Source organism: Ranitomeya variabilis, chromosome 3, assembly GCF_051348905.1.
Source record: "Ranitomeya variabilis isolate aRanVar5 chromosome 3, aRanVar5.hap1, whole genome shotgun sequence".
NCBI classification, from domain to species: domain Eukaryota; kingdom Metazoa; phylum Chordata; class Amphibia; order Anura; family Dendrobatidae; genus Ranitomeya; species Ranitomeya variabilis.
Window position 1 is genome coordinate 742,392,162 of NC_135234.1, and position 25,147 is coordinate 742,417,308.

Genomic DNA, 25,147 nt, shown 5'->3' on the forward strand with positions numbered 1-25,147 from the left:
TTGGAGTCAGACTGTTTGAGGGTGCGCACAGGTGTCTTTTTATACTGATAACAAGTTTAAACAGGTGCCATTACTACAGGTAATGAGTGGAGGACAGAGGAGACTCTTAAAGAAGAAGTTACAGGTCTGTGAGAGCCAGAAATCTTGATTGTTTGTTTCTCACCAAATACTTATTTTCCACCATAAAATGCAAATAAAATGATAAAAAACAGACAATGTGATTTTCTGGATTTTTTTTTCTCAGTTTGTCTCCCATAGTTGAGGTCTACCTATGATGTAAATTACAGACGCCTCTCATCTTTTTAAGTGGTGGAACTTGCACTATTGCTGACTGACTAAATACTTTTTTGCCCCACTGTAAATGTCAGGCTTTTAACAGCGTGTTTTACAAACATTATTGTGGCTTTTTTTATTTTGAGATACTTAAAAGATGACGTTTTTCTTGCCATTTATGAAGTGCTGTAGAAAACTCAGAAAAATCATCAGACCCACATCATGCCACTGTTATACGTACGCCACACGTCCGACGCCAGGGTACGGAGCATACCCCAATACAGTGGAAATAAAAACAGTCAGCTCGCCACCAAATAACAAGCCCTCACACCACTCCATTTATGAAAAGACAAAATTGTTACAGGTCTCAGAAAAGTTATGTATTCATATATACATTATACGTGAGTTTACAAGGTTCTCGGTTTTTTCCTAACTACCTGTGCAAAAACTCAAAAAACTATGTCCGCGTTATGTTTTTTTTAAATCTCCATTATATCAAACTTGGGAGCTTTTTTTTGTCTTTTTTCCATTTTCCGGTATTATTGGCGTCATTCAAAAACTACATCTTATCCCACAAAAAAAACAACAACCTGCCCCCAGAAAAATAAAAGTTAAAGGTTTTTTTGAAAGACGGGTTAGGAAAAATACAAAAGTGCAAAACTGGAGAATCGCCCCAAGAGTGAGAGAGAGGATTAAAGAAAAAGATGCCACTAAAGAAAAAAAATATAAATTAAAAAAAATTCTATGGAATTTGAAGTAATATCTGACATTGTTTTTTTTATGGAAAATACTGTTGAAAAAGCTACGGAACGCTGTGTGTGAATCCAGCCCTAATGATAATCCTTAAGACTTGATTGTAAAATTAGTGGTGATACTTCTAAATGAATGATTTGCACCAGTCCTGTCTTGCTCCTGTCCTGTGGAAGGTGTGATTGCTTATTTATCTGCTATCTGCCTAGGAGACTGTCATTTCACACTGGTGTACACAAGATCTCTGTAGGCTGCCGCCGGTAAATAAGAGATCAGCACCAGGTACATCGGATCGACCCGACACACCAGGTGTCATGTGAATGGGATGAATGGGATGTATACATACATGCAAAATAATATCTATAGTCATGGCAACCTTTAAAGTTATTTCAGAATATGAAGTATTTCTTCCAGATAATTATTGCAGTTACACATGTTTTGTTATACACTTTTATTTCCTTTTGTGTGTATGTGTGTATTGGAACAACACAAAAAACTAAGAAAAAAGGCAAATTGGACACCATTGCAAACAAAACCCCCCAAAATGGCCTGAAAAATTGTTTGCACCTTTCCAAAATTGTGGGTAAACAACTTTGTTTCAAGTATGTGATGCTCGTTCAAACTCACCCATGGCAAGTAACAGGTGTGGGCAATATGAAAATCACATCTGTCATCAGATAAAAAGGGAGAAGTTGACTCAATCTTTGCATTGTTTGTCTGTGCGTGCTACACTAAGCATGTAACATAGTAACATAGTTAGTAAGGCCGAAAAAAGACATTAGTCCATCCAGTTCAGCCTATATTCCGTCAGAATAAATCCCCAGATCTACGTCCTTCTAAAGAACCTAATGACTGTAAGATACAATATCGTTACGCTCCAGGAAGACATCCAGGCCTCTCTTGAGCCCCTGGACTGAGTTCGCCATCACCACCTCTTCAGGCAAGGAACTCCAGATTCTCATTGCCCTAACAGTAAAGAATCCTCTTGGTGGAAAAACGTTCTCTCCTCCAGACGCAGGGAATGCCCCCTTATGACCGTCACCTTCCTTGGTATAATCAGATCCTCGAAGAGATATTTGTATTGTCCCCTTATATACTTATACATGGTTATTAGATCGCCCCTCAGTCGTCTTTTTTCTAGACTAAATAATCCTAATTTTGCTAATCTCTCTGGGTATTGTAGTTCCCCCATCCACTTTATTAATTTTGTTGCCCTATTTACTTACTCTAGTTCTATTATATCCTTCCTGAGCACCGGTGCCCAAAACTGTACACAGTACTCCATGTGCAGTCATGGAGAACAGAAAGAGAAGGAGAGAATTGTCTGAGGACTTGTAACCTTGAGATTGTTGATATTGTGCAACAATTTTGGATCTCAAGTCCATCACCAGAGATTTTGATGTTACTTTGTCCATGGTGCTGAACATAATCAAGAGGTTTACAGCCCTTGGCACTGTAGGTAATCTCCCATGACGTGGACAGCAGAGAAAAATTAATACAAGTTTGCAACTCAGGATTGTCTCTGTATGGTGGACAAGCAGCCCCAATCAAGTCCAAAGAAATTCAAGCTGTCCTGCAGGGTGCATCAGTGTCCGTGCAACTATCCGTCGACATTTGAATAAAATGAAACGTTATGGCAGGAGACTCAGGAGGACCTCACTGCTGACACCAAGGCATAAAAAAACTAAACTGCAGTTTGCCAAAATAGGCATGAGTAAGCTCAAATCCTTATGGGAAAGCTTCTTGTGGACAGATAACATCAACATAGAGCTTTTTGGTAAAGCACATCATTTTGCTGTTTACTGAAAATGGAATGAGGCCTGCAAAGAAAAGAACACAGTACCTACTGTCAAATATGGTGGAGGTCCAAGATTTTTTGTTTGTTTGTTTTTCTTTGCTGCCTCTGGCAGTGAGTGCCTTAACTGTGCAAGGCATCATGGAATAAATAGTGTCCATTGTCAGAAAGCTGTGATTGTGTCCTAGGTCATGGGACTTCCAGCAGGACAATGTCCCAAAACATACTTTAAGAAGCCCCTAGAAATGGAAGGAAACAAAGCGCTGGAGAGTTTTGAAGTGGCAGCAATGAGTCTGGAGCTAAATCCCATCGATCGCCTGTGTATAAATCTTAAAATTGCTGGTGGGAGAAGACACCTTCAAATATGAGAGACCTGGAATGGTTTGCAAAAGGAGTGGTCCAAAATTCCAGTAGAGAGGTGTTATGATCCTAATGGCAGAGGATCTCAGGAGTACCAGCTAAGTCTGCAAACACAAAAAACCAGCTCATAGGGAAGTGGTAACTAGGCTGACCGTATACCTGATCCTAGCACAAACAACGAGCAGCAGCCGCGGAACGTACCTACGTTGGTTCTAGACGTCTCGTGCCAGCCGGAGAACTAACTAACCCTTTCAGAGAAAATAAGACCTCTCTTGCCTCAAGAGAAAAGACCCCAAAGTATAATACAAGCCCCCCACAAATAATAACGGTGAGGTAAGAAGAAATGACAAACGTAAGAATGAACTAGATTTAGCAAAGAGAGGCCCACTGACTAATAGCAGAAAATAGGAAGATGACTTATACGGTCAGCAAAAAACCCTACAAAATGTCCACGCTGAATATCCAAGAACCCCCGCACCGACTAACGGTGTGGGGGGAGAATAACAGCCCCCCTTGAGCTTCCAGCAAAATCAGGAATCACATTTTAAACAAAGCTGGAACAAAATAAGGAAAATTCAAATGCACAAAAATAAGAAAGCAGGACTTAGCTTATCTTGCAAAATCAGGAGACCAGGAGACAGGAGAAAACAGACATGGTCTGATAACAATGAAGCCAGGCACAATACAGAGTATCCAGGAAGTTTATATAGGCACACCCAAGGCCAAACGAACCAGGTGGGTGCCAACCTGAGGAAAGACACTCCAAGTGCCATACCGCTAATGACCACAAGAGGGAGCCAAGAAATATAGTTCACAACAGAGAGGTGTGAGAAGCATATTGACGGTTATAGGAAGCGACTGATCGCAGTTATTTATTCCAAAGGGTGTGCAACCAAATATTAAGTTCAGGGTTCCAACAATTTTGTCCTGCCCATTTTGGGGGTTTTATGTGAAAGTATGTCCAATTGACCTATATTTTCTGTGTTTTGTTCTGTGTTGTTCCAATACACACAAAGGAGATAAACATGTGTATAACAAAATATGTTCAATCATTTTCTGGGAGAAATACTTTTTCTGGAACAATTTCAGGGGTGCCAACACTTTAGGCCCTGACTGTGGCTCTTGTATTAAGATGGCGACCTTGTGCAAATCATGCCTCTAGTCTGCGGTGATTATCTTCTACGGTTACATAGATGGTATATTAGTACTTTCTGTATTTTTGACGTGAAGTGTGTTCTGGTAAAACCTTCTGACATCTTTCTGATCTTCTATTATTCCCTATCATCATGCCTCTTCTTGATAGATTATACATGTGTGTGTGTGTTTGTGTATATATATGTGTATATATATATATATATATATATATATATATATATATATATATATATATATATATATACTGTATATACACACACTTCAGATTAGACGGAGATGAGCGGCGCTGCTTAGACGCATATTTCAGGCTTTCCCAGATCACTTCTATATTATTTTGTCAGCCGCTGCTGCAGAACATCTTAATATACACCCCAGCTTCTGCAGACCTTTTTTTTTAATGAAAAGCTCCTATCTGCCAATGGTTGGCACGGATGTCTTTTGTACCTTTTGGAAAAGTGGTTCTGCAGCAGCTAGGGTCTGTATTATAAGGAATAACGCTCCCACTAATGACGCTGATCACTAAGCTGTGCTTAGAGGTCTCCAGAATTCCCATAGATAACACTGGTCAACAGCATTTTTGGTGCCAAAGATATTTCATCGAATTTAGGGTATTTTTGGGGTGCTGATTCTGAATATGTCATCAGTTTTGCCAGATTGGCTCAAGTTTTTGAGATTTTTGGTATCTTATTTATAGCACTTGTTGGTAAATGCGACGCATCATCTCATTAATTTCTTTGGATTAGTACTTGAACTGAGCAGTTCTCAATATAGTTTTGTGTTAATTAGTGTTCTAAAAGTTTGTTCATAGCTTGATTTTTGCACTAACTTTATGTTGTTGTCTGTTTTCCAGTGAAAAGCATGAACTCATCAAGAAGAAGTTGTCTTAACGATCCAGACTCATTCTGTTACATTTGTGGTGAATACACACTGCCAAAACATAGAAGAAACATAACAGACTTCGTAAAAAAAGTGTATTTTGCCTATTTTGGGGTTATGCTTGGGGACCAAGACAAGTTTTGGACACCACACATAGTGTGCAAAGCATGTATCGAATTATTACGAAAATGGAGCAAAGGACAAAGAAAAAGCTTCAAATTTGGTGTTCCAATGGTGTGGAGAGAGCCAAAAAATCATCATGATGACTGTTATTTCTGTGCAGTGCAAGTGCAAGGATTCAATAAGCATAAGAAACGAAAATGGGAGTAACATGGAATCTGCAAGAAGGCCTGTCCCTCATTGTGAAGATGTGCCTGTACCTGTGTTTACCATAAATAACAGTCATCATGATGATTTTTTGGCTCTCTCCACACCATTGGAACACCAAATTTGAAGCTTTTTCTTTGTCCTTTGCTCCATTTTCGTAATAATTCGATACATGCTTTGCACACTATGTGTGGTGCCCAAAACTTGTCTTGGTCCCCAAGCATAACCCCAAAATAGGCAAAATACACTTTTTTTACGAAGTCTGTTATGTTTCTTCTATGTTTTGGCAGTGTGTATTCACCACAAATGTAACAGAATGAGTCTGGATCGTTAAGACAACTTCTTCTTGATGAGTTCATGCTTTTCACTGGAAAACAGACAACAACATAAAGTTAGTGCAAAAATCAAGCTATGAACAAACTTTTAGAACACTAATTAACACAAAACTATATTGAGAACTGCTCAGTTCAAGTACTAATCCAAAGACATTAATGAGATGATGCGTCGCATTTACCAACAAGTGCTATAAATAAGATACCAAAAATCTCAAAAACTTGAGCCAATCTGGCAAAACTGATAGCATATTCAGAATCAGCACCCCAAAAATACCCCAAATTCATTAAAATATTTTGGACACCAGAAAACATTTTTTTTTTTGTTGACCTGTGTAATGAATGTAGCGGCACCGCACCAACACCTCCTCACTGTATTGTGTGGTGAGCTGGGGGCTTGGGACCCCCGTTTGAGTGGTTCAAGCAGTGGGGACTTCACACATTATTTATGTCATTAGCGGGGCTTGTACCCAGTGTATAAGTTATTCCCTATCAATATGATAGTGGATAGCGTATTGATTGGTGGAATCTGCATGATTCCCCGCTATCTAGTATATGGCTCTGCAGAGCTCGTGCACACGATCCTCCGCTCCATTCATTGTCTATGGGACTGCAAGAGAGTCCCAAAAAGAATGAATGGGGCAGAGGTGCACATGCTAAAATGGAGCAAAAAAATGTCCTCCGCGGCTGCCGGACCAGGGAAGTCTTCACTTCTGCGGCCGACTTGCACAGAACTTTCCTTTGTTTCATCCGTTGTTTTTCTCTTGCCAACGCTGCAGTGGGTTTCCCTATCCAGATGTTGTAGCCCAATTCGGCATTTTTGATTTTTTTTTTTTAAAGGTTTAAGTATTTTTGCGCTGTTTTACTCCAGTACTCTGGTAAAATACAAAATTTAGTTTTGTTTAATTTTTTGGGGCGCCATTTAAGAAGAACATGAAACGTTTTAAAGGATCTGGTCACTTTTTGCTCTTTTGAAGCACAACGAAAGGTAAAAGACTAGAAAATAAAGGGCATCTTCTGAGAATTTGGTGCAAAAAAACGTCAACAAATACCGCAAGTCAAAAACAACGTAGATGATGAATCGGGGCAGTTATATAATTCTATATTATAGTACAGAAATAAAGCCACTCAAGGCAGAATGTAAAAAAAAACAAACCGGCAATGAAAAAAGGTGCAAAGATCTACAATACTTTACTGCTGTCCAGCAGAGGACATCTAATTCTCAGATGTTAAGATCTATGGGCCGGACACAGATCTCCGGGGGCGTTACCAGTGTGAGACATGTAACGACTGACAGTCCACTCTCCTGATCTACATGGAGCAATGGAGGCAGATTCTATTAGCAAAAATGTGGATTTCTCTGGAATAAGACATCAGATCGCAGATTTCAAGGCGTCCTGTTATTCGGGTTCCAATGACCTGGATATAGACGGGTTAGGAAGGTTCGTCCTAACATCAGATTCCCTTTAACTGAGGAAACTGTATTTTATTATGTACATTTTTTTTTAAATGTAGATGTATGAAATCGGTTCGCACATGGACGTAAAAAATGGAAATCGATGATTTTTCATACGCTCGTCTATACTCCCAGATCCGCCTTGAGGAAAACCACATTGCCGTGTCCTGCATTTTCCTCCCCATTAAAGTCACTAGTGGAAAAAAAAAACTAAAAATATTACAAATCTGACCCATCTACGACTGTTAGGATATGTTGCAAAACCACAGCAATGTGTGAAGGGGTTATCCTGTGCCGCTCATTTTACTGCCATAGTTTCCTGTGCCTGTGACAGTTGGACCCCACACACCTACGTTGGTAGGAATCACGAAAAACTCGTCCACGTGTCTCTGCATCTGTGCGGGGTCGTGGCATCATCGGCACCGATCATCTCTCAATGTGGAAATGAACTGAGCCAGAAAGCAAAAAAATAAAAAATCTGCCGCCTTGACTTGTTTTAGTAATTACTTAGATATTTTGTAAAATTGCATTTCTGAAGCTTCTTTTCTTTGAATTGTGCATTAAGCTATTCCTATGTTATGTCCCCTGGATGTACAAGAAGTTGACGATTGACAGATGCTTGAAGGCCCAATTAGCACCGTGCTGCATGCAGAGAATTGACCAGGATGCTTATCAGTTCCAAAATTGTATCCCCGATCTATCAATCATCTATTCTTCAATTATAATCTAAACATATATCCGTTTCTTCACCAGAGTCAGGTCTGTCCATTTTTGATTGACCCGTCTTCTCAAGCCACAGAATGGTTGAAGACACATTTGAAGGAGTCTCGTCTGGAAGTCATTAATCAGCAGGTAATCCAGGGTGGATGAAGAAGTCCATCTGACCATATCCGAGTCTGGCTTTGGACTCTAGCCTATGCTTTTGTGTATCATTCTGTGTACAGGATCCATAACTACTAAATGCTGTAATTACTGTATAAGGCCTTGGCCCCTTGTTTTTTTATTATTTCTTTTTTCAAACCCTCCATACAGTTCTAGATATGAGTCTTTTTATTTAGTACTACTTTTTATGGTCTTAACAAAGGGTGCTTTGCTCACAGGATCCTCCAGGGCGTGTCTTTAGGCTGTTTTGCATAATAACCCTCAGAGCACTGCCCCCGCGGTAAAGACCATAAATATTAGTGCTAAATAAAAAGTAGTTGCTCCCCTCCTGGACTGGCACCATGCCAGCGGTACTGCTGTTCCTAGAGGGTGACGTGACTATTGTCTCGTGCCGGCTGCAGCCAATGAATGGTCACTAGTCAGCTGCAGTCTTTGCTATTTCATTAGACTGGAAGTTGAAAATAATACATTCAGAAATTAATTTAATTAGGGTGGCTCAGTGGTTAGCACTGTATGGTGGCTCAGTGGATAGCACTGTATGGTGGCTCAGTGGTTAGCACTGCATGGTGGCTCAGTGGTTAGCACTGTATGGTGGCTCAGTGGTTAGCACTGTATGGTGGCTCAGTGGATAGCACTGTATGGTGGCTCAGTGGTTAGCACTGCAGCCTTGCAGCACTGGAGTCCTGGGTTCAAATCCCACCAAGGACAACATCTGCAAGGAGTTTGTATGTTCTCTCCGTGTTTGCGTGGGTTTCCTCCGTGTTCTCCGGTTTCCTCCCACATTCCAAAGACCTACTGATAGGGAATCTAGATAGTGAGCCCCATCGGGGACAGAGATGATGATGAATGTAAAGCGCTGTGGAATTAATGGCGCTCTATAAGTGAGTAAAATAAATAATTGAGAAAAAATAAACTAAAAAATTATACAGAAGAAAAAGGTTTAAACGTAAACTCATACGTTTCACTGAAAAAAAAAGCAACAAAAAACCTCAAATATGTTTATGAATAGTCATAAGTCAATGTAATTGAAGAAAATAATCTGAAAAATAATGCAGAAAAACTTAAAAAAAATAAACTAAAAAATGAATTTAAATTGAAAAAAAAAATCGAAATGGTACAGCAAAAAAGATTTAAACATAAACTCCATAAGTTTAATTGAAAAAAATAATTCAGATAAATACTTTAAAAAAAAAAAAAAACACTCAAAAATGAATTTTGTTTTATTGATCTAAAAAAAGGTCAGAAAAAAAAATCTTTAAAAAATAAACTAACACTTTAAAAAAAAAAAAATAATAATAATGCGAAAATGAAAAATAGACCTTAAGCATAAAAACAAGCAAGTAAAAAAATGTTTTGGCTTTGAGAATGAAGCAGGTAGAAATGGAAAGATCTGCTATAAGGGATGTATGAGGCCCAGAACGCAGGATATATAAAGTAAAGGTAGGCGTTATTTGGCAGCCCGTTTCCCGATGAGATGACGCGTGCAGAGCTGCTGCCATTAGCGTTCAGTTTCCCAGGTTTAGAAATGTTTTTCTGCTTTTATTTGATCCGTCGGCTGAACGGCTCGCGATCAGCGCTAGGTCTCGCACGTTTCCCAGCTTCAGCTTTTTTTTTTGCTCTGTTTTATTCATGCATGTCGGCAATTTACTGTCAGCCGCCAGATCACAAAGCTGGAACTTATGTTGTGTTTTATGTGCACGCAGGATGCAAACTTCATTACGGCTCTTGAGCTCGCTGTCCGCTTTGGCAAGACACTTATTATCCAGGAGATGGATGGAGTGGAGCCGGTGCTGTATCCATTACTTAGGAAAGATCTTATTGCTCAGGGTAAGTCCGCAGCAGTAGGAGATCTTACTGTCACATCCTGCACCCATCGCTGATAAATAGGGTGAAGTGGAAAGTGTCCCATGATTAATGACAACAATCGTCTATTGAGGCCATCAACATCTGTCTCTCCGCCACTGAAGGATGCCTGCCTGGATCCAGATGTATTGAAGAATACAATAGCTGACTATTCAATCGCTGTTTTTTTCTTTATTTGATAATGCAATGAGAAACTAACCTTAAAGGGGTTGTGTCAGGACAGGCGTGACCTTTGTGATCTCCACCGATTACTAGGCTGTGGTGCAGTGAGTCAGTAAGAAAGGACCCTGTCACTTTTTGCCTCCAGACGGCTCCATTCTGCCTAATCCTAGGGCCATATGGTCGACTATTGACTATAATGTTCCAACTAACCAAGGGGCATACCAGTTGGATATTGGGCTTTGATAGCATAGCCTAGCAGTATGTCAGTGTTTGTCCTGAGATCACTACTTTAACAAATATTTCTATATAAAAATAAAAAGTCATCAGTAAAGTTAAGTGTTTTGACATGTTTCCAAAATATATAAAAAACCAAACATGAATATGCTTTTTTACCGATCCCCCCCCCCGTTCTGGCGAATCCTGACACTGTGCGCACTGTGAGTATTCACAAGTCTGCAGTCACATAGCGTGACTGCAGACTTGTACCCTAAGGCCAGACAACTACTTTAGATTTTTTGTGTATTTGTCATACTGTAACACTTTTCAGTAAGAAAGATCGGCCTCAAACTGTCCCTCTAGCTGGGACCCTAACCATCCCTGTCCTCGGGGGTACTCTTAAAGGTAGAGAGGCCTGAGTCTCTGACCTTACTATGCTCCAGTAAAAACTGTAATCTGTCCCCTCTCACACTCCATGAGACATGGGGCAGAAATGAAAGGTAAACCAGGCACAAAGACAAAACAGGGATAACAGAAAACCTCTATCATACAAAACACTCACCAACAATAGTGAGGAGGATAGGGACAGGGAGGAATAAACTAAACGGGAACAGGGACCAGGAGATAAACACACACGTACTACAGCAAACCAAGGACCACTACTACAACAACTCCAGAGGTCAACTACTTAGCTTTAGCACACAGCACAGGAGGACAAATCTCCAATAGCAAAAACAAACTCCTGCGTCTCCTAAGAGCTAGGAAGCAGAGCTTTCAAGGGCAGGACAGAGAGGGTCTGGCCAGGTTTTATAGGGAGAGGTAATGACCAGGTCAGAAGCAGCTAAAATGGAGCTGCAAGTTTCTGACCAGTATAGAAAGGGTCGTTAACTTCTTCAGCGCCAAAGAAAACCAAATTCATTAAATATGGAATCCAAACACACAGGCTAAATGGAAGATCTGTTATTCACAATACGCAGTGATCCTCTACCTTCAGATCTCCCGACTCGGCGGGACACACTCGTGACAGTATTCTGAGAAAGATGGACTGATGACGGGCTTTCTCTGTGAGATGAGGAAGTCTGACATACAGGCCTTTTTCTTTAGTTGGTCTGTTGAAATAGGACTCGTAGGATTTATGAGTGAGAAGGAGAAGCAGGACTCACATGCTGAAATGGGCAGGGAAGCAGGACTCTCACTTTCTTCCTGAGGGAGCAGGAAAGCAGGACTCATGCTGTTTTTTGAGTTGTGGGCCAAGTAGGACCCACAGGCTGAAGTGGGTGAGATAATTGGACTCACAGGTTTCCTTCATGAGTGAGCAGGGAAGCAGCAAAACTCACAGGATTCCTTAAAGGCCATATGTCACCAGGATTTTGCTACCCCTTCTGAGAGCAGCATGATGTAAGGGCAGAGACCCGGATTCCAGCAATGTCACTTACTGAGCTGTTTGTGGCTATTTTGATAAAATCACTGTTTTATCTGGTGCTAGTTCTCTGAATGCTGAGCTATGTATAACCCCGCCCACAACACTGATTGGTTGCTTTCTGTGTACACTGTGCATTGCCAGAAAGTTACCAATCAGTGGTGGGGGCGGAGTTATTCAGAGCTCATGAATAATGAGGACTATATGGCAGCAGTTTTACTAGTCCTCTAGTGATAATCTCCTGCTGATAGAACTGTGATTAACAGTAAGTGACACATCGCTGGAATAAGGGTCTCTATCTTTACATTATGCAGCCTTCAGATTTGGTGGCAATAACCTGGGGACAGATTCCCTTTAATGAGTGAGCAGGGAAACAGGACTCACTGGATTTCTAGCATAGATCCTAACTTTAAATAACAGGGAAGATGGAACACAAATTGCTGTACAACCACATCAGTAGACCCACAGCTCTGCTGCATCAACACATACAGCTCTGCTATCTTAACACACACAGCTCTGCTACGTCAACACTCATAGAACTCTGCTACATCTACCCACACAGCTTTGCATCATGAACACACAGCTTTGCATCATGAACACACAGCTATGCATCATGAACACACAGCTATGCATCATGAACACACAGCTATACACCATGAACACACAGCTATACACCATGAACACACAGCTATGCATCATGAACACACAGCTATGCAGCATGAACACACAGCTATGCATCATGAACACACAGCTATGCAGCATGAACACACAGCTATGCATCATGAACACACAGCTATGCAGCATGAACACACAGCTATGCATCATGAACACACAGCTATGCAGCATGAACACACAGCTATGCAGCATGAACACACAGCTATGCATCATGAACACACAGCTATGCATCATGAACACACAGCTATGCAGCATGAACACACAGCTATGCATCATGAACACACAGCTATGCAGCATGAACACACAGCTATGCATCATGAACACACAGCTATGCAGCATGAACACACAGCTATGCAGCATGAACACACAGCTATGCATCATGAACACACAGCTATGCATCATGAACACACAGCTATACACCATGAACACACAGCTTTGCATCATGAACACACAGCTATGCAGCATGAACACACAGCTATGCAGCATGAACACACAGCTATGCAGCATGAACACACAGCTATGCATCATGAACACACAGCTATGCAGCATGAACACACAGCTATGCAGCATGAACACACAGCTATGCAGCATGAACACACAGCTATGCAGCATGAACACACAGCTATGCAGCATGAACACACAGCTATGCAGCATGAACACACAGCTATGCATCATGAACACACAGCTATGCACCATGAACACACAGCTATGCAGCATGAACACACAGCTATGCAGCATGAACACACAGCTATGCACCATGAACACACAGCTTTGCATCATGAACACACAGCTATGCATCATGAACACACAGCTATGCATCATGAACACACAGCTATGCATCATGAACACACAGCTATGCACCATGAACACACAGCTATGCATCATGAACACGCAGCTATGCATCATGAACACGCAGCTATGCATCATGAACACGCAGCTATGCATCATGAACACGCAGCTATGCATCATGAACACGCAGCTATGCATCATGAACACGCAGCTTTGTATCATGAACACACAGCTTTGCATCATGAACACACAGCTATGCAGCATGAACACACAGCTATGCACCATGAACACACAGCTATACACCATGAACACACAGCTATGCATCATGAACACACAGCTATGCATCATGAACACACAGCTTTGCAGCATGAACACACAGCTATGCAGCATGAACACACAGCTATGCAGCATGAACACACAGCTATGCAGCATGAACACACAGCTATGCATCATGAACACACAGCTATGCACCATGAACACACAGCTATGCACCATGAACACACAGCTATGCATCATGAACACACAGCTATGCAGCATGAACACACAGCTATGCAGCATGAACACACAGCTATGCAGCATGAACACATAGACACCTTGCCTGTGACCTGCTCCTCTTCTTTGCTGCTAAAACACATGAACTAAGTAGGACACGCAACCCAAAGGTCCTAGGAGGACCTTAAGTCTCTACATATTCTGAAAGATGGAGGAAGGGCCTGTTCGCTCCCTGCTCCACCATTATATTCAACTTTAATGTACATGGGTGACAGAGGCTGGACTCACAGCCTTTACTATACATGGGTGGCAGAGGCTGGAGTCACAGGATTTACTATACATGGGTGGCAGAGGCTGGACTCACAGGCTTTACTATACATGGGTGACAGAGGCTGGACTCACAGGCTTTACTATACATGGGTGACAGAGGCTGGACTCACAGGCTTTACTATACATGGATGGCAGAGGCTGGACTCACAGCCTTTACTATACATGGATGGCAGAGGCTGGACTCACAGCCTTTACTATACATGGATGGCATAAGCTGGACTCACAGGCTTTACTATACATGGATGGCAGAGGCTGGACTCACAGGCTTTACTACACATGGGTGGCAGAGGCTGGACTCACCGACTTTACTATACATGGGTGGCAGAGGCTGGACTCACAGGCTTTACTATACATGGGTGACAGATGCTGGACTCACAGGCTTTACTATATATGGGTGGCAGAGGCTGGACTCACAGGCTTTACTATACATGGGTGACAGATGCTGGACTCACAGGCTTTACTATACATGGGTGACAGATGCTGGACTCACTGACTTTACTATATATGGGTGGCAGAGGCTGGACTCACAGGCTTTACTGTACATGGGTGGAAGATGCTTGACTCACAGGCTTTACTATACATGGGTGGCAGAGGCTGGACTCACAGGCTTTACTATACATGGGTGACAGATGCTGGACTCACAGACTTTACTATATATGGGTGGCAGAGGCTGGACTCACAGGCTTTACTGTACATGGATGGCAGAGGCTGGACTCACAGCCTTTACTGTACATGGATGACAGAGGCTGGACTCACAGCCTTTACTATACATGGGTGACAGATGCTGGACTCACAGGCTTTACTATACATGGGTGACAGAGGCTGGACTCACAGGCTTTACTATACGTGGGTGACAGAGGCTGGACTCACAGCCTTTACTATACATGGATGACAGAGGCTGGACTCACAGCCTTTACTATACATGGATGACAGAGGCTGGACTCACAGCCTTTACTATACATGGATGACAGAGGCTGGACTCACAGCCTTTACTATACATGGATGACAGAGGCTGGACTCATAGGCTTTACTATACATGGGGGCAGAGGCTGGACTCACAGCCTTTACTATACATGGATGACAGAGGCTGGACTCACAGGCTTTACTATACATGGATGACAGAGGCTGGACTCGCAGGCTTTGAGTCTTGACAGTCTTTATAAAGCTTTTTAATTGAAAATAGTGTAATAAATCCTATAAAGTGTTCTATCCCTGGTCTCCGCATCATCCTCTATATCATTCTTGCAGTTTACTTCAGAATTAGTGGAGACACCAATTATTGACATACGTAAGTACGAGACTGTAATGTCCAGGTGAATGTATAGACCTTACTCAGATGTCTGGTAATCTGGGGGAGACCCTGGTAGTATAGGAAATATCCAGCATTTCATGATGCTTTACCATGACCCCTCACATAGTGTTAAGTAACAACATCTAATGTTATTTTCCAGGCCCCCGATATGTGGTCCAGATTGGGGAGAAAACCATAGACTATAATGAAGAATTCCGCTTATTTCTGGCCACACGTAATCCGAGTCCGGTCATACCCCCGGACGCCTCCTCCATTGTCACCGAGGTGAACTTTACTACCACAAGTGCTGGATTACGGGGACAGGTGAGGCTTTTGCTGCAGGAGATCGTTTGTTCTTTATGTGATGAATATTAATGTAAAATGCCGTATCCTGAACACCGATATTACACGCCCTTGTGACTGGACGAGGACAGCAAATGAACACAACCCTGGATTTTCCTGCCCCATTAGATGATTTTCACTGGGGCCCAGGAGATTTATGCATCTGTTTGCATCACCCCGGCTCTTAAAGGGTTATTCCAAAAATAACAAGTCACCCCCCCCATCCACAGTGCTGATTGCTAGAAGTCAGACCACAGAAACTACCATTGATCACAATATCAGGGTGCTGCAGCCCCGTCATCCTCTTTTATGGCACTGAAGGAGAAGGCGACTTACAGCGCTCTGCTTTCTAACAAATGCTCGCTCTCTTAGGACCCCGATCTCAGGATCACTGAGGGTCTCAGTGCTGGGATCGCCAGCAGTCAGTAAGATATACTCTATCCTTTGTATAGGGGATAACATGTTTTTTGTGGAATAACCCTTTAAGCGTTTTTTCCATCGCTGCTCTGTACTCCTGCAGCAGTGATGACATCCCGATACGGGCCTATGACCATTGCAGCCACGTCAGTGATCTGCAGCAGCTGGTGATTGCCTTTACCTGTCATATATCCCATAGCGGGACATCATCGCTGCAGCAGGAAGTAGAAATTGGCAATGTACTGGGCAGTATTGAAAAGGGAACTTTTGGCCTTTTTGACTAACCTTTTTTTTTTTACCACTTTTTTATTGTCACGTTCCAAGAGTGCGACACGTGTGCCGATGGGCTGACAGGTAGTGATCTCCTTCTGTCAACTGCTCACATGTCACTGACATTATTGACAGCAGCATGTGAGGGGTTTAGAGCTTTCTCAAGTCCCAGCATATGCAAAAAGAGCTAAAACATCGCACAGCACTTTGCCTAGTGTTATACTATGAGGCAGATCACATCTGCAACTATTTTCTCATTCCGATTCGTCATGAGAGAACAATCTCGGCATGCTTTGATTGGCAGCGAGACTCGGCTCACTCACACCATACAAGTCTATGAACGCGTGTGAAATATTGGACTGCACTCGCATGTTATCCCAGTGCAGTCCGGGACACACCGAGTCAGGCCGTGGAGGAGATAGAGAAATTACTTTCTCCGTCTCCTCCGCACTGGTACTGCGATCCTCTCACGTGAGGGGAGCAGAGCGCTAACTCTCTGTTCACACTCTCAGCAGAGCTGGATCCGAAGGTCATTAGCATATTTCATCTGATGGTCTCTCATCAGATGCCATACTCTAGACTTTCTAAAGCCTAGCAGACAGATCTTGATGCAGAAGGCACAGGCGCAGGAGTTGCACGCCACAACGGTTACTTATTTGCAATCTGGACCTACAGTTACGTACTGTACATAAATCTGGACCTACAGTTGCGTACATTTGTGGGGATGGTTTAATCCTGAACATACACGTAAAAGTAATATGCAAATCTTACTATTCTGCAGTGGCATATTTTGGGCATGTTGGGATTTGACATGCAAGGTCATTTATTTCTTCTCCAGTGGTTGTTCCTGTGCTGTATTCGTGTACTATTAATGGCTCTGGTGGTGCATTCACGTAGTGATGATGGTTCTGGTGCTGTATTCTTCACCAGAACCATCATCAGTACATAAATATGTCACCAGAACCACCATCAGTACATGCATACGTCACCAGAATCACCATCAGTACATGAATACATCACCAAACTTAGTACAGCAATCAATTGTAGTGTCCGGCCCATAAATATTTGTATCTATTGAACTTACAACTCCCCATATGTCCATAGCAATATTAAGTAGATGCTGGGAATTGTAGACCATACAGGAAGCTATCCATAGACTAGGCCATCGATGTCAGATTAGTTAGGCTAGGTTCACATTTCGTTATTGGGTGATCGCTAACGGACAGCGTTGCACCGCGAAATTGTCGCAATTAACGCCGTGCAACGGGTCCGTTAGCGCACCCATTGACAGCAATGTTCTTTTTGCCTGCAGCGCATCACTTTCGCGTGCCTTTTTAGGCTCGCGCTAGCGATGTGCCGTTCTTTTGTAGCGTGCCTCTGACGCTGCTTGCAGCGTCCGCGGCGCGCCCGAGGTCTGTTCCCCGCTCTCGCAGATCGGGGATCTGCGAGAGTGGGGACGTTAACGCGACCCCCAAAAATACATTGCGTTAGCGCAATCCGCTAGCGCTATCGCTAAACGGATTGCCCTAACGCAATGTGAACCTAGCCTTAGGCTCTGAATTTCAGCACCCCTCACTGATGATCTGACTGAGAGGTCGTAATACCCCAGCTGCCACCATGTTCCCCTTCATGGTTTACCAGGTACAGCGCCATATATCTTGTACTGGCTGTGCCTCATACTGCAGCTCAGTCCTTCTCACTTGGTTGTGACATAGCTGCAGAAATCGTCAGTTCTTGTGAAATCAGATTCCACATCTGCCACCCCACGCACATCTGATGGTCGAGGTGCTATTCTCAGGATCAGTGGGGGTCCCACCGATCGTAAAGTGATGGCATACACTAGCCATAAGTATACCTTCTCCAGCCGACATGCCCCAGAAGACAGTGATGACAGAGTATAGAAGAGCGTCATGGTCGAGGTGATGACCCCTCTGATACATTCCGCAGATGTTCTGAGATTGTTCTGCCGTCCCCCCACTGAAATGCATATAGATTAGACGCGCACTCATTGTTATAACTCCGGGACGTCGCTCCGCCGTGTTGTAATTACACTTCTGCGCGTCTAGCGTCTGTATTCTAAAAGATCTCATTTAAAAGCTCCGAACATTTAGTTACACGAAGGAGAATCTATAATGTCTCCTGGAATAAGCCGCGTCCTTGGTGAAAAGAATACAAATGATTATACGCTGCATATTAGAATAATTCAGGATACGCCGCTCCATTGTCATTTCTGCCGCGCTGCACAAGGAAGTTTTCTAATTTATTGTTGTCAGTCAGCGGCACAGAAATGCGCTAACACATCCACATACAATTCTGTTTAGCTCCTGGCTTTAACGATTCAGCATGAAAAACCAGACCTTGAAGAACAGAAGACCAAATTACTGCAACAAGAGGAAGATAAGAAGATTCAGCTGGCTAAGCTGGAAGAGTCGCTCCTGGAGGTAGGACACGGCGTACAAATGCGCTTCGTGAAGGGCCCAACGCGCTTTGTGCTTAGCTATGTAATGCAGTGAAGTGTGGGTGTGATAATGGGAAGCAGCACCCCGGGTCTAACACACCGTAAGCGGCAGCAACTTCTAATGGAAACGCATTGGATTGACCTTAAAGCGGTATATTAATCGTAGCAAGTTATTACCCATTCACAAGATGGTTGATAACATGGTGAATTCGGAGAAATGCCCCATTAGAATGGCACAAAGCTGACCCATGCATGGCACCGCTATATTCATTGTCTATCGGACTGTCACAAATAACCAAGCCCTGTACTCAGCTATCTCCAGCAGTCCCATAGACAATAGATGGAAGCCCTTCAGCAGTCCCATAGACAATAGGTGGAGCTGAGATGCCCATACAGGGCCACCACTCCACTCTAATGCCCATTTTTCAGTATTGTTGTGGTGATAACTAGCTGAGACTGGGATAAACTTGTAATTGACTATGTTGCAGGCAGAGTTTTCAAGGAGTTTTTGGAAAAGACACTGAATAAAAAACTCTCCAAGTCTCAAAAACTCATCAAAAAGACTCTGCGTACACAAATCTAGTACAGATAATCTTTCCATGCTGAAGTTTTCGTACCTATGTCAGCCGAGTGCTCGAGTCCTTGATAACCACGAGCTGTGGTTCCTCCCTTCCATTGGTCACTGATTGGCAGAATTTTCCTTTCGCAGTGTCACTCATCAGCGGGTGAGCTAGGAGAGCGCAGCTCATGAATACTGGAACTCAGCACTTAACCTTCTAACACATATCTGGATTTGGGATCTCAGACGTGAAGATAGGGCATCATATACATGGTGCCAGGTTCCCTTAAAAAAAAAAAAAAAAAATTAAAAACAAAGCCCTTTTTCTTTTTTTTTGTTTCTGCTGCTCCTATGCAGTTTGACCCTTACATTATTTCTTTCTATCCCCCCACTTTATATTAATATTCATTTGGTGAGTTGGTAAATGGTAAACGACAAAGAGAAGAGAGAATGACTGCGGAATCAGACTACACAGGGTCTGTAGTCTGTTACCATGGAGACACATATGACTGTGGGAGCTGTAGAAACAAAATGATACATTTTTGTTTGTCACGTATTGAGAAGTTGCTTAATTTTTCCTGTACATTATCGGTTTGATGTGCCACCACGTTCTCATCGCTGTGGGTCCGACTGTAGGGATTCAGTTATCAGATGGCCTTTGTAGTCAGAATAAGAAAAATGTATTAAAATTGTTCTAATACATTCAATATCAATAAATTGGCGCAGAAATCACGTCCGCGTTCATTAATCGCTCTTCTTTCTCAGACACTGGCAACGTCCCAAGGAAACTTGCTGGACAACAAGGAGCTGATTAACTCCTTGAATCAGACCAAGGCGAGCAGCGCGCTCATACAGGACTCGCTCAGCGAATCTCACCGGCTGCAGATCTCCCTGGATCAGGTCCTTGTTTTATTATTATCATTTCACATTTTATATTCATGCATTTTTTTTATTATTTCCCAGCCTCCTGCAATTTAAATGTGTGCAGTAAAGGGCAGACATCCTTGACTATAGCCCGAATGTGTACGATTTGTGTTTGATGCATGTGTGAAACTGAGCCATGCAACCAAAACTGCCAGCGATTACTCGCCTGTTTCAAAAATATGTTTTTAGTTCTTTAATTTTTTGCATTATTAATTGACAGTGGTGTGGTTACACTTTCCATCCTATAGAGTAGCCCAGGTGTATAAAGGTGGATATACATTTTAAAGGAATCTGTCAGTAGGTTTTTGCTATGTTGTAGGTGATGTGCTGCGGTTTCAATACATTTAGTGTTTTATCTGCAGGAGATTATCACTGCAGGACTAGGTGTCTCGTGCCTCCTAGTCAACTGCTCTGTGTAACCCCGCCCTCACCAGTAAGCTGCCAATCAGCAGTGTGGGCGGGGTTATTTAAGACTCAGAATTCCTATATCTGCAGCAGAGAAAACTGTGATTCTATCCCTGGCTACTCCAATGTGGGTGAGCTGGAGCACACATTTCTATGTTTTGCACGAGTTGAACAAACTGTGTTATGACTTAAGTAATGTACTCCACATTAATCAAGGCAGATGAGACTGAGATTACAGGGACTGAGGAGTCGCTGTGCACAGGTCACAGACGCTCATTGGACCGGACAGCACCGAAGCTGGGCCCTGAAGAAGAGGTGGCGGGGTGCATATAAAGTCTAAAGAAAGGTGGTCCTAGCTTATATAGGGAAAACCTGGAGGACAGTTGTCATTGTCATAGTCCTCCAGTAGATGGCAGTAAATGCACAAATTGTATATATATATATATATATATATATATATATATATGTATATATATTTATTTTTTTCTCGGTCTTTTCTTGCGCACAGGAGCGGAATGCCTATCTACCACTCGCAGAAAGTGCCAGCAGAATGTACTTCATTATCTGCGACTTATCCAAGATTAATAACATGTACTGCTTTAGTTTGGCCGCTTTCCTCAGACTCTTTCAGCGAACTCTGCTTAGCAAACAGGTACGTTCACGTTGTCTGTTCACTATTCAAGGGTGTAAAAAAAAAACAAAAAAACGTTTAACCCAATTTCAAGGCTGGCACCACATGCCTAGTATGGAGTATTAGGATAATTGAGGTTTGTTCCTGTCTGATCTGTGTAATGTGAAGACCGAGTGCATTCAAGAATATTTAAAAAATAAGACAAACATGATAAATTCTTATTCCACGGGACTGGAATTTTCTGTCTTTCCAAGTATAGCTCTTATGGTCAGGGATCTAGACCAATATTAAAAGGGTATTCCCAGCTTCAAGATCTGATCCCAATATATAGTAGGTGTAATCATAATAATATTAGAAAATGCCTCAAATTAGAAATATAGTATAGTTCTTCTGATAAGCCATGTCGCTTTCCAGGACATTGCAGTGGCTTAGATATTTATTGTTATGACCACTAATAACTAATCACTATATTAGTGGTCATAACTATGGATACTTACTATAAGCTACTACCTTGTTCATGGGGTAAGCAACATAGGTTATCAGAAGAACTATACTACATTTCAAAGGCTAGGTTCACATTTGCGGTTGAGTCCGCAGCGTCTCGTCCGCAAACGCATTGCAAAACGCATGATAGCGCTGCGGTTTTTATCCGCATTAACTTACGCATTACGGATAAAAAACCGCAACGTTTGCATGTGTTCGCGTTTTTTATGTGCATGTGTTTGATAGGAAAAATTGTTTCCAGAAGAATTTCCTTGACACAAGCCACGCCCAATATGCGTGGCCCATGGGATTTCTGTATATAGACCCTTGCGCAAACGCAATCGAACGCATGTCCTTGCGTTCCTCTGTGTTCCCATAGACTGTAATACGTTGTTTTGACCCACAAATTCCGCAAGCGTCCGCATGCGTATGGTGGCAGAAATTTGCCGCCACAAATATTCTAACATGGTGCGTCAGCCACGCCCAGCCACACACCGCGAGAATACACATGCGTAAGCAAACGCTGGTGAACGCATGCTCCTGCGTCTACAATGTAAAAGACGCATGTGGATGTATGCATCCGAAACGCTGCGGACACAACTGCAAATGTGAAACCAGTCTAATCGGAGGTATTTGCTATTAATATTATTACTATGCCTACTACATATTGTGATAGGATCTTGGAGATGGGAATACCCCTTTAATTCCCAAACTCTCGGTGTATGACGCTTTCCCTGCCCCCGCTATTCTGTAAAGCTTGCTCTAGTGATGTCATAGTGTGTCAATAGAATACATAAAGCTAATATATATGGAGATGTAGAGGGAGACTATGGCAGAGATGTATGGAGAGGACAGGTTATAGCCCTGATATGTATGATGAGATGTATGGAGAGGACAGGTTATAGACCTGATATGTATGATGAGATGTATGGAGAGGACAGGTTATAGACCTGATATGTATGATGAGATGTATGGAGAGGACAGGTTATAGACCTGATATGTATGATGAGATAGAGGGAGACTAGGGCAGAGAGGACAGGTTATAGCCTGAAATATCCTGCATGTCTATTGCTCCAGTCCCTGACAGCAAGCAGTCTGAATGGTATCTGAGTCATTCTATCTTCGGCATTGAATCCTGCATATATCTATATATGTTAGCCATCTTAGCATGCAATTGTTTTTGTTTAGAGATATTTAACTCACTTCTGCTTGTCCTTATGCAGAGAGATCACATAACTGTTTCAAAGCGGTTTATGATCCTTGTAGACCTGGACATTTGTTTATCTGATCACTACATTTATTGTGTCCTGCTGTCTCATCTGAGTTAGGGTACCTTTACACAGTGCAATTTTGATCGCTACGACGGCACGATTCGTGACGTTGCAGCGTCGTATGATTATCGCTCCAGCGTCGTAGACTGCAGTCACACGTTGCAATACACTGCGCTGGAGCGATAATTTCATGACGTATTTGCGATGTAGAAGCCGTTGGTTACTGTGCGCACATCGTATACAACCTGTGTCACACGATGCAATCATGCCGCCACAGCGGGACACTAGACAACGAAAGAAAGTTTCAAACGATCTGCTACGACGTACGATTCTCAGCGGGGATCCGGATCGCAGTAGCGTGTCAGACACAACGATATCGTAAATGCATCGCTGGAACGTCACAAATCGTGCCGTCGTAGCGATCAAAATTGCACTGTGTAAAGGTACCCTCAGATTGATTGCTAACGAGAGGGAAAACCAAAAAAACAAAAAAAAAAACAAAAACAAAAAAAGTGAGATCTAAGAGCTAGCCTTCTATAAATGTAGACATAGCTTGGGGATGCATTCGTGCAGGAGTGCATTCGTGCACTATTATTCGTGTACATTTATTCAAAGTACTTTTTCTAAGTACTCGCAATTATAACTTGGCAGATAGACAGGGCAGGAGACAGGTAAGACAATCTAAATCTACTCCCTGTTCATTTGGCACAGAACAAATACTCACCATATGTATCTGTATAATCTATATCCTGGCTGCTGCATTCACTCACATTCACCGCCCTTGCATAAACTCTTTACACTCCATCCATATCGGCCCCTCTGTCCTCTCCTCTCCTATGTATAGCACTCATGCTCTGTTCACTTTGCTTAACAGCGTAGATCCATTCAGTCCCACCATCCAACACAAGAGACGCTCTCACAAATCACTTAACCATCTGCTCACTCTTTCTATCCTCCTTCTCCTAGTCGCTGGAGACATCTCTCCCAACCCCGGCCCCCCATGTTATAGCCAGTCAAACCTCCCAACTGCTACACCCAGAAACCCCTCTAACCTTATTAATATTCCATGCATGCCTTCTGTCTCTCTGAATTGTGCCCTTTGGAATTCTCGCTCTGTGTGTAATAAACTCTCCTTCATCCATGACTTCTTCTTTTCTAATTCTCTTAACCTCCTGGCTCTTACTGAAACCTGGATCCAGCAGTCAGACACCACCGCTGCTGCTGCTCTTACATATGGTGGACTACACTTTTCTCATACCTCAAGATCGGACAACAGTGCAGGTGGAGGCGTTGGTCTGCTCCTTTCACCCAAATGTACCTTCCAAGTTATCCCCCAAGTACCCTCACTTGTATTCCCTTCCTTTGAGGTCCATGCTGTCAGACTCTACGTCCCCTTCTCCATGCGAGTGGCGGTGGTGTATCGTCCTCCCGGCCCCTCTCATCAGTTCCTGGATCATTTTGCCACCTGGCTTCCACACTTTCTCTCCTGTGACACCCCCACCCTTATCATGGGTGATTTCAACATCCCCATTGCTTCTCCCCTCTCCCCGTCTGCTTCTCACCTTTTATCTCTAACCTCCTCTTTCGGCCTCTCGCAAGCATACTAACTCTCCAACTCGAAAAGATGGAAACTCCCTCGACTTGGTCTTCTCCCGGCTTTGCTCAGTGGATGATTTCACAAACTCCCCTCTCCCGCTCTCTGACCACAACCTTCTTTCATTCTCTATCAAGAACTGCCATCCCGTTCAGGTCACCCCCACTTTCCACACTTATAGAAACATACAGGCCATTAACACCCAGAAACTTATGAAGAACTTGCAGTCCTCATTGGCCCCAATCTTCTCCATCTCATGTCCTGATTCTGCTCTGAAGCATTACAATGAAACCCTGCAGAGTGCCCTGGATGAAGCTGCACCTCCTATACATAGAACAACTCGGCACAG

The 25,147-nt window shown here is 42.8% G+C and overlaps 1 protein-coding gene across 6 annotated transcripts in view; it reads left to right on the forward strand.

The window, feature by feature from the left end:
- The window catches only part of DYNC2H1 (dynein cytoplasmic 2 heavy chain 1), a 491,577-nt gene that overhangs the window by 203,604 nt on the left and 262,826 nt on the right, over window positions 1-25,147 (forward strand). For all 6 annotated transcript variants that reach the window (XM_077298509.1, XM_077298507.1, XM_077298508.1 and 3 more), the window contains 6 exons: window positions 8,078-8,176; window positions 9,910-10,033; window positions 15,605-15,768; window positions 18,795-18,914; window positions 20,256-20,390; window positions 21,328-21,471. In XM_077298509.1, coding sequence (XP_077154624.1) covers window positions 8,078-8,176; window positions 9,910-10,033; window positions 15,605-15,768; window positions 18,795-18,914; window positions 20,256-20,390; window positions 21,328-21,471 — 786 coding nt within the window. The remainder of the gene's footprint in view (window positions 1-8,077; window positions 8,177-9,909; window positions 10,034-15,604; window positions 15,769-18,794; window positions 18,915-20,255; window positions 20,391-21,327; window positions 21,472-25,147) is intronic.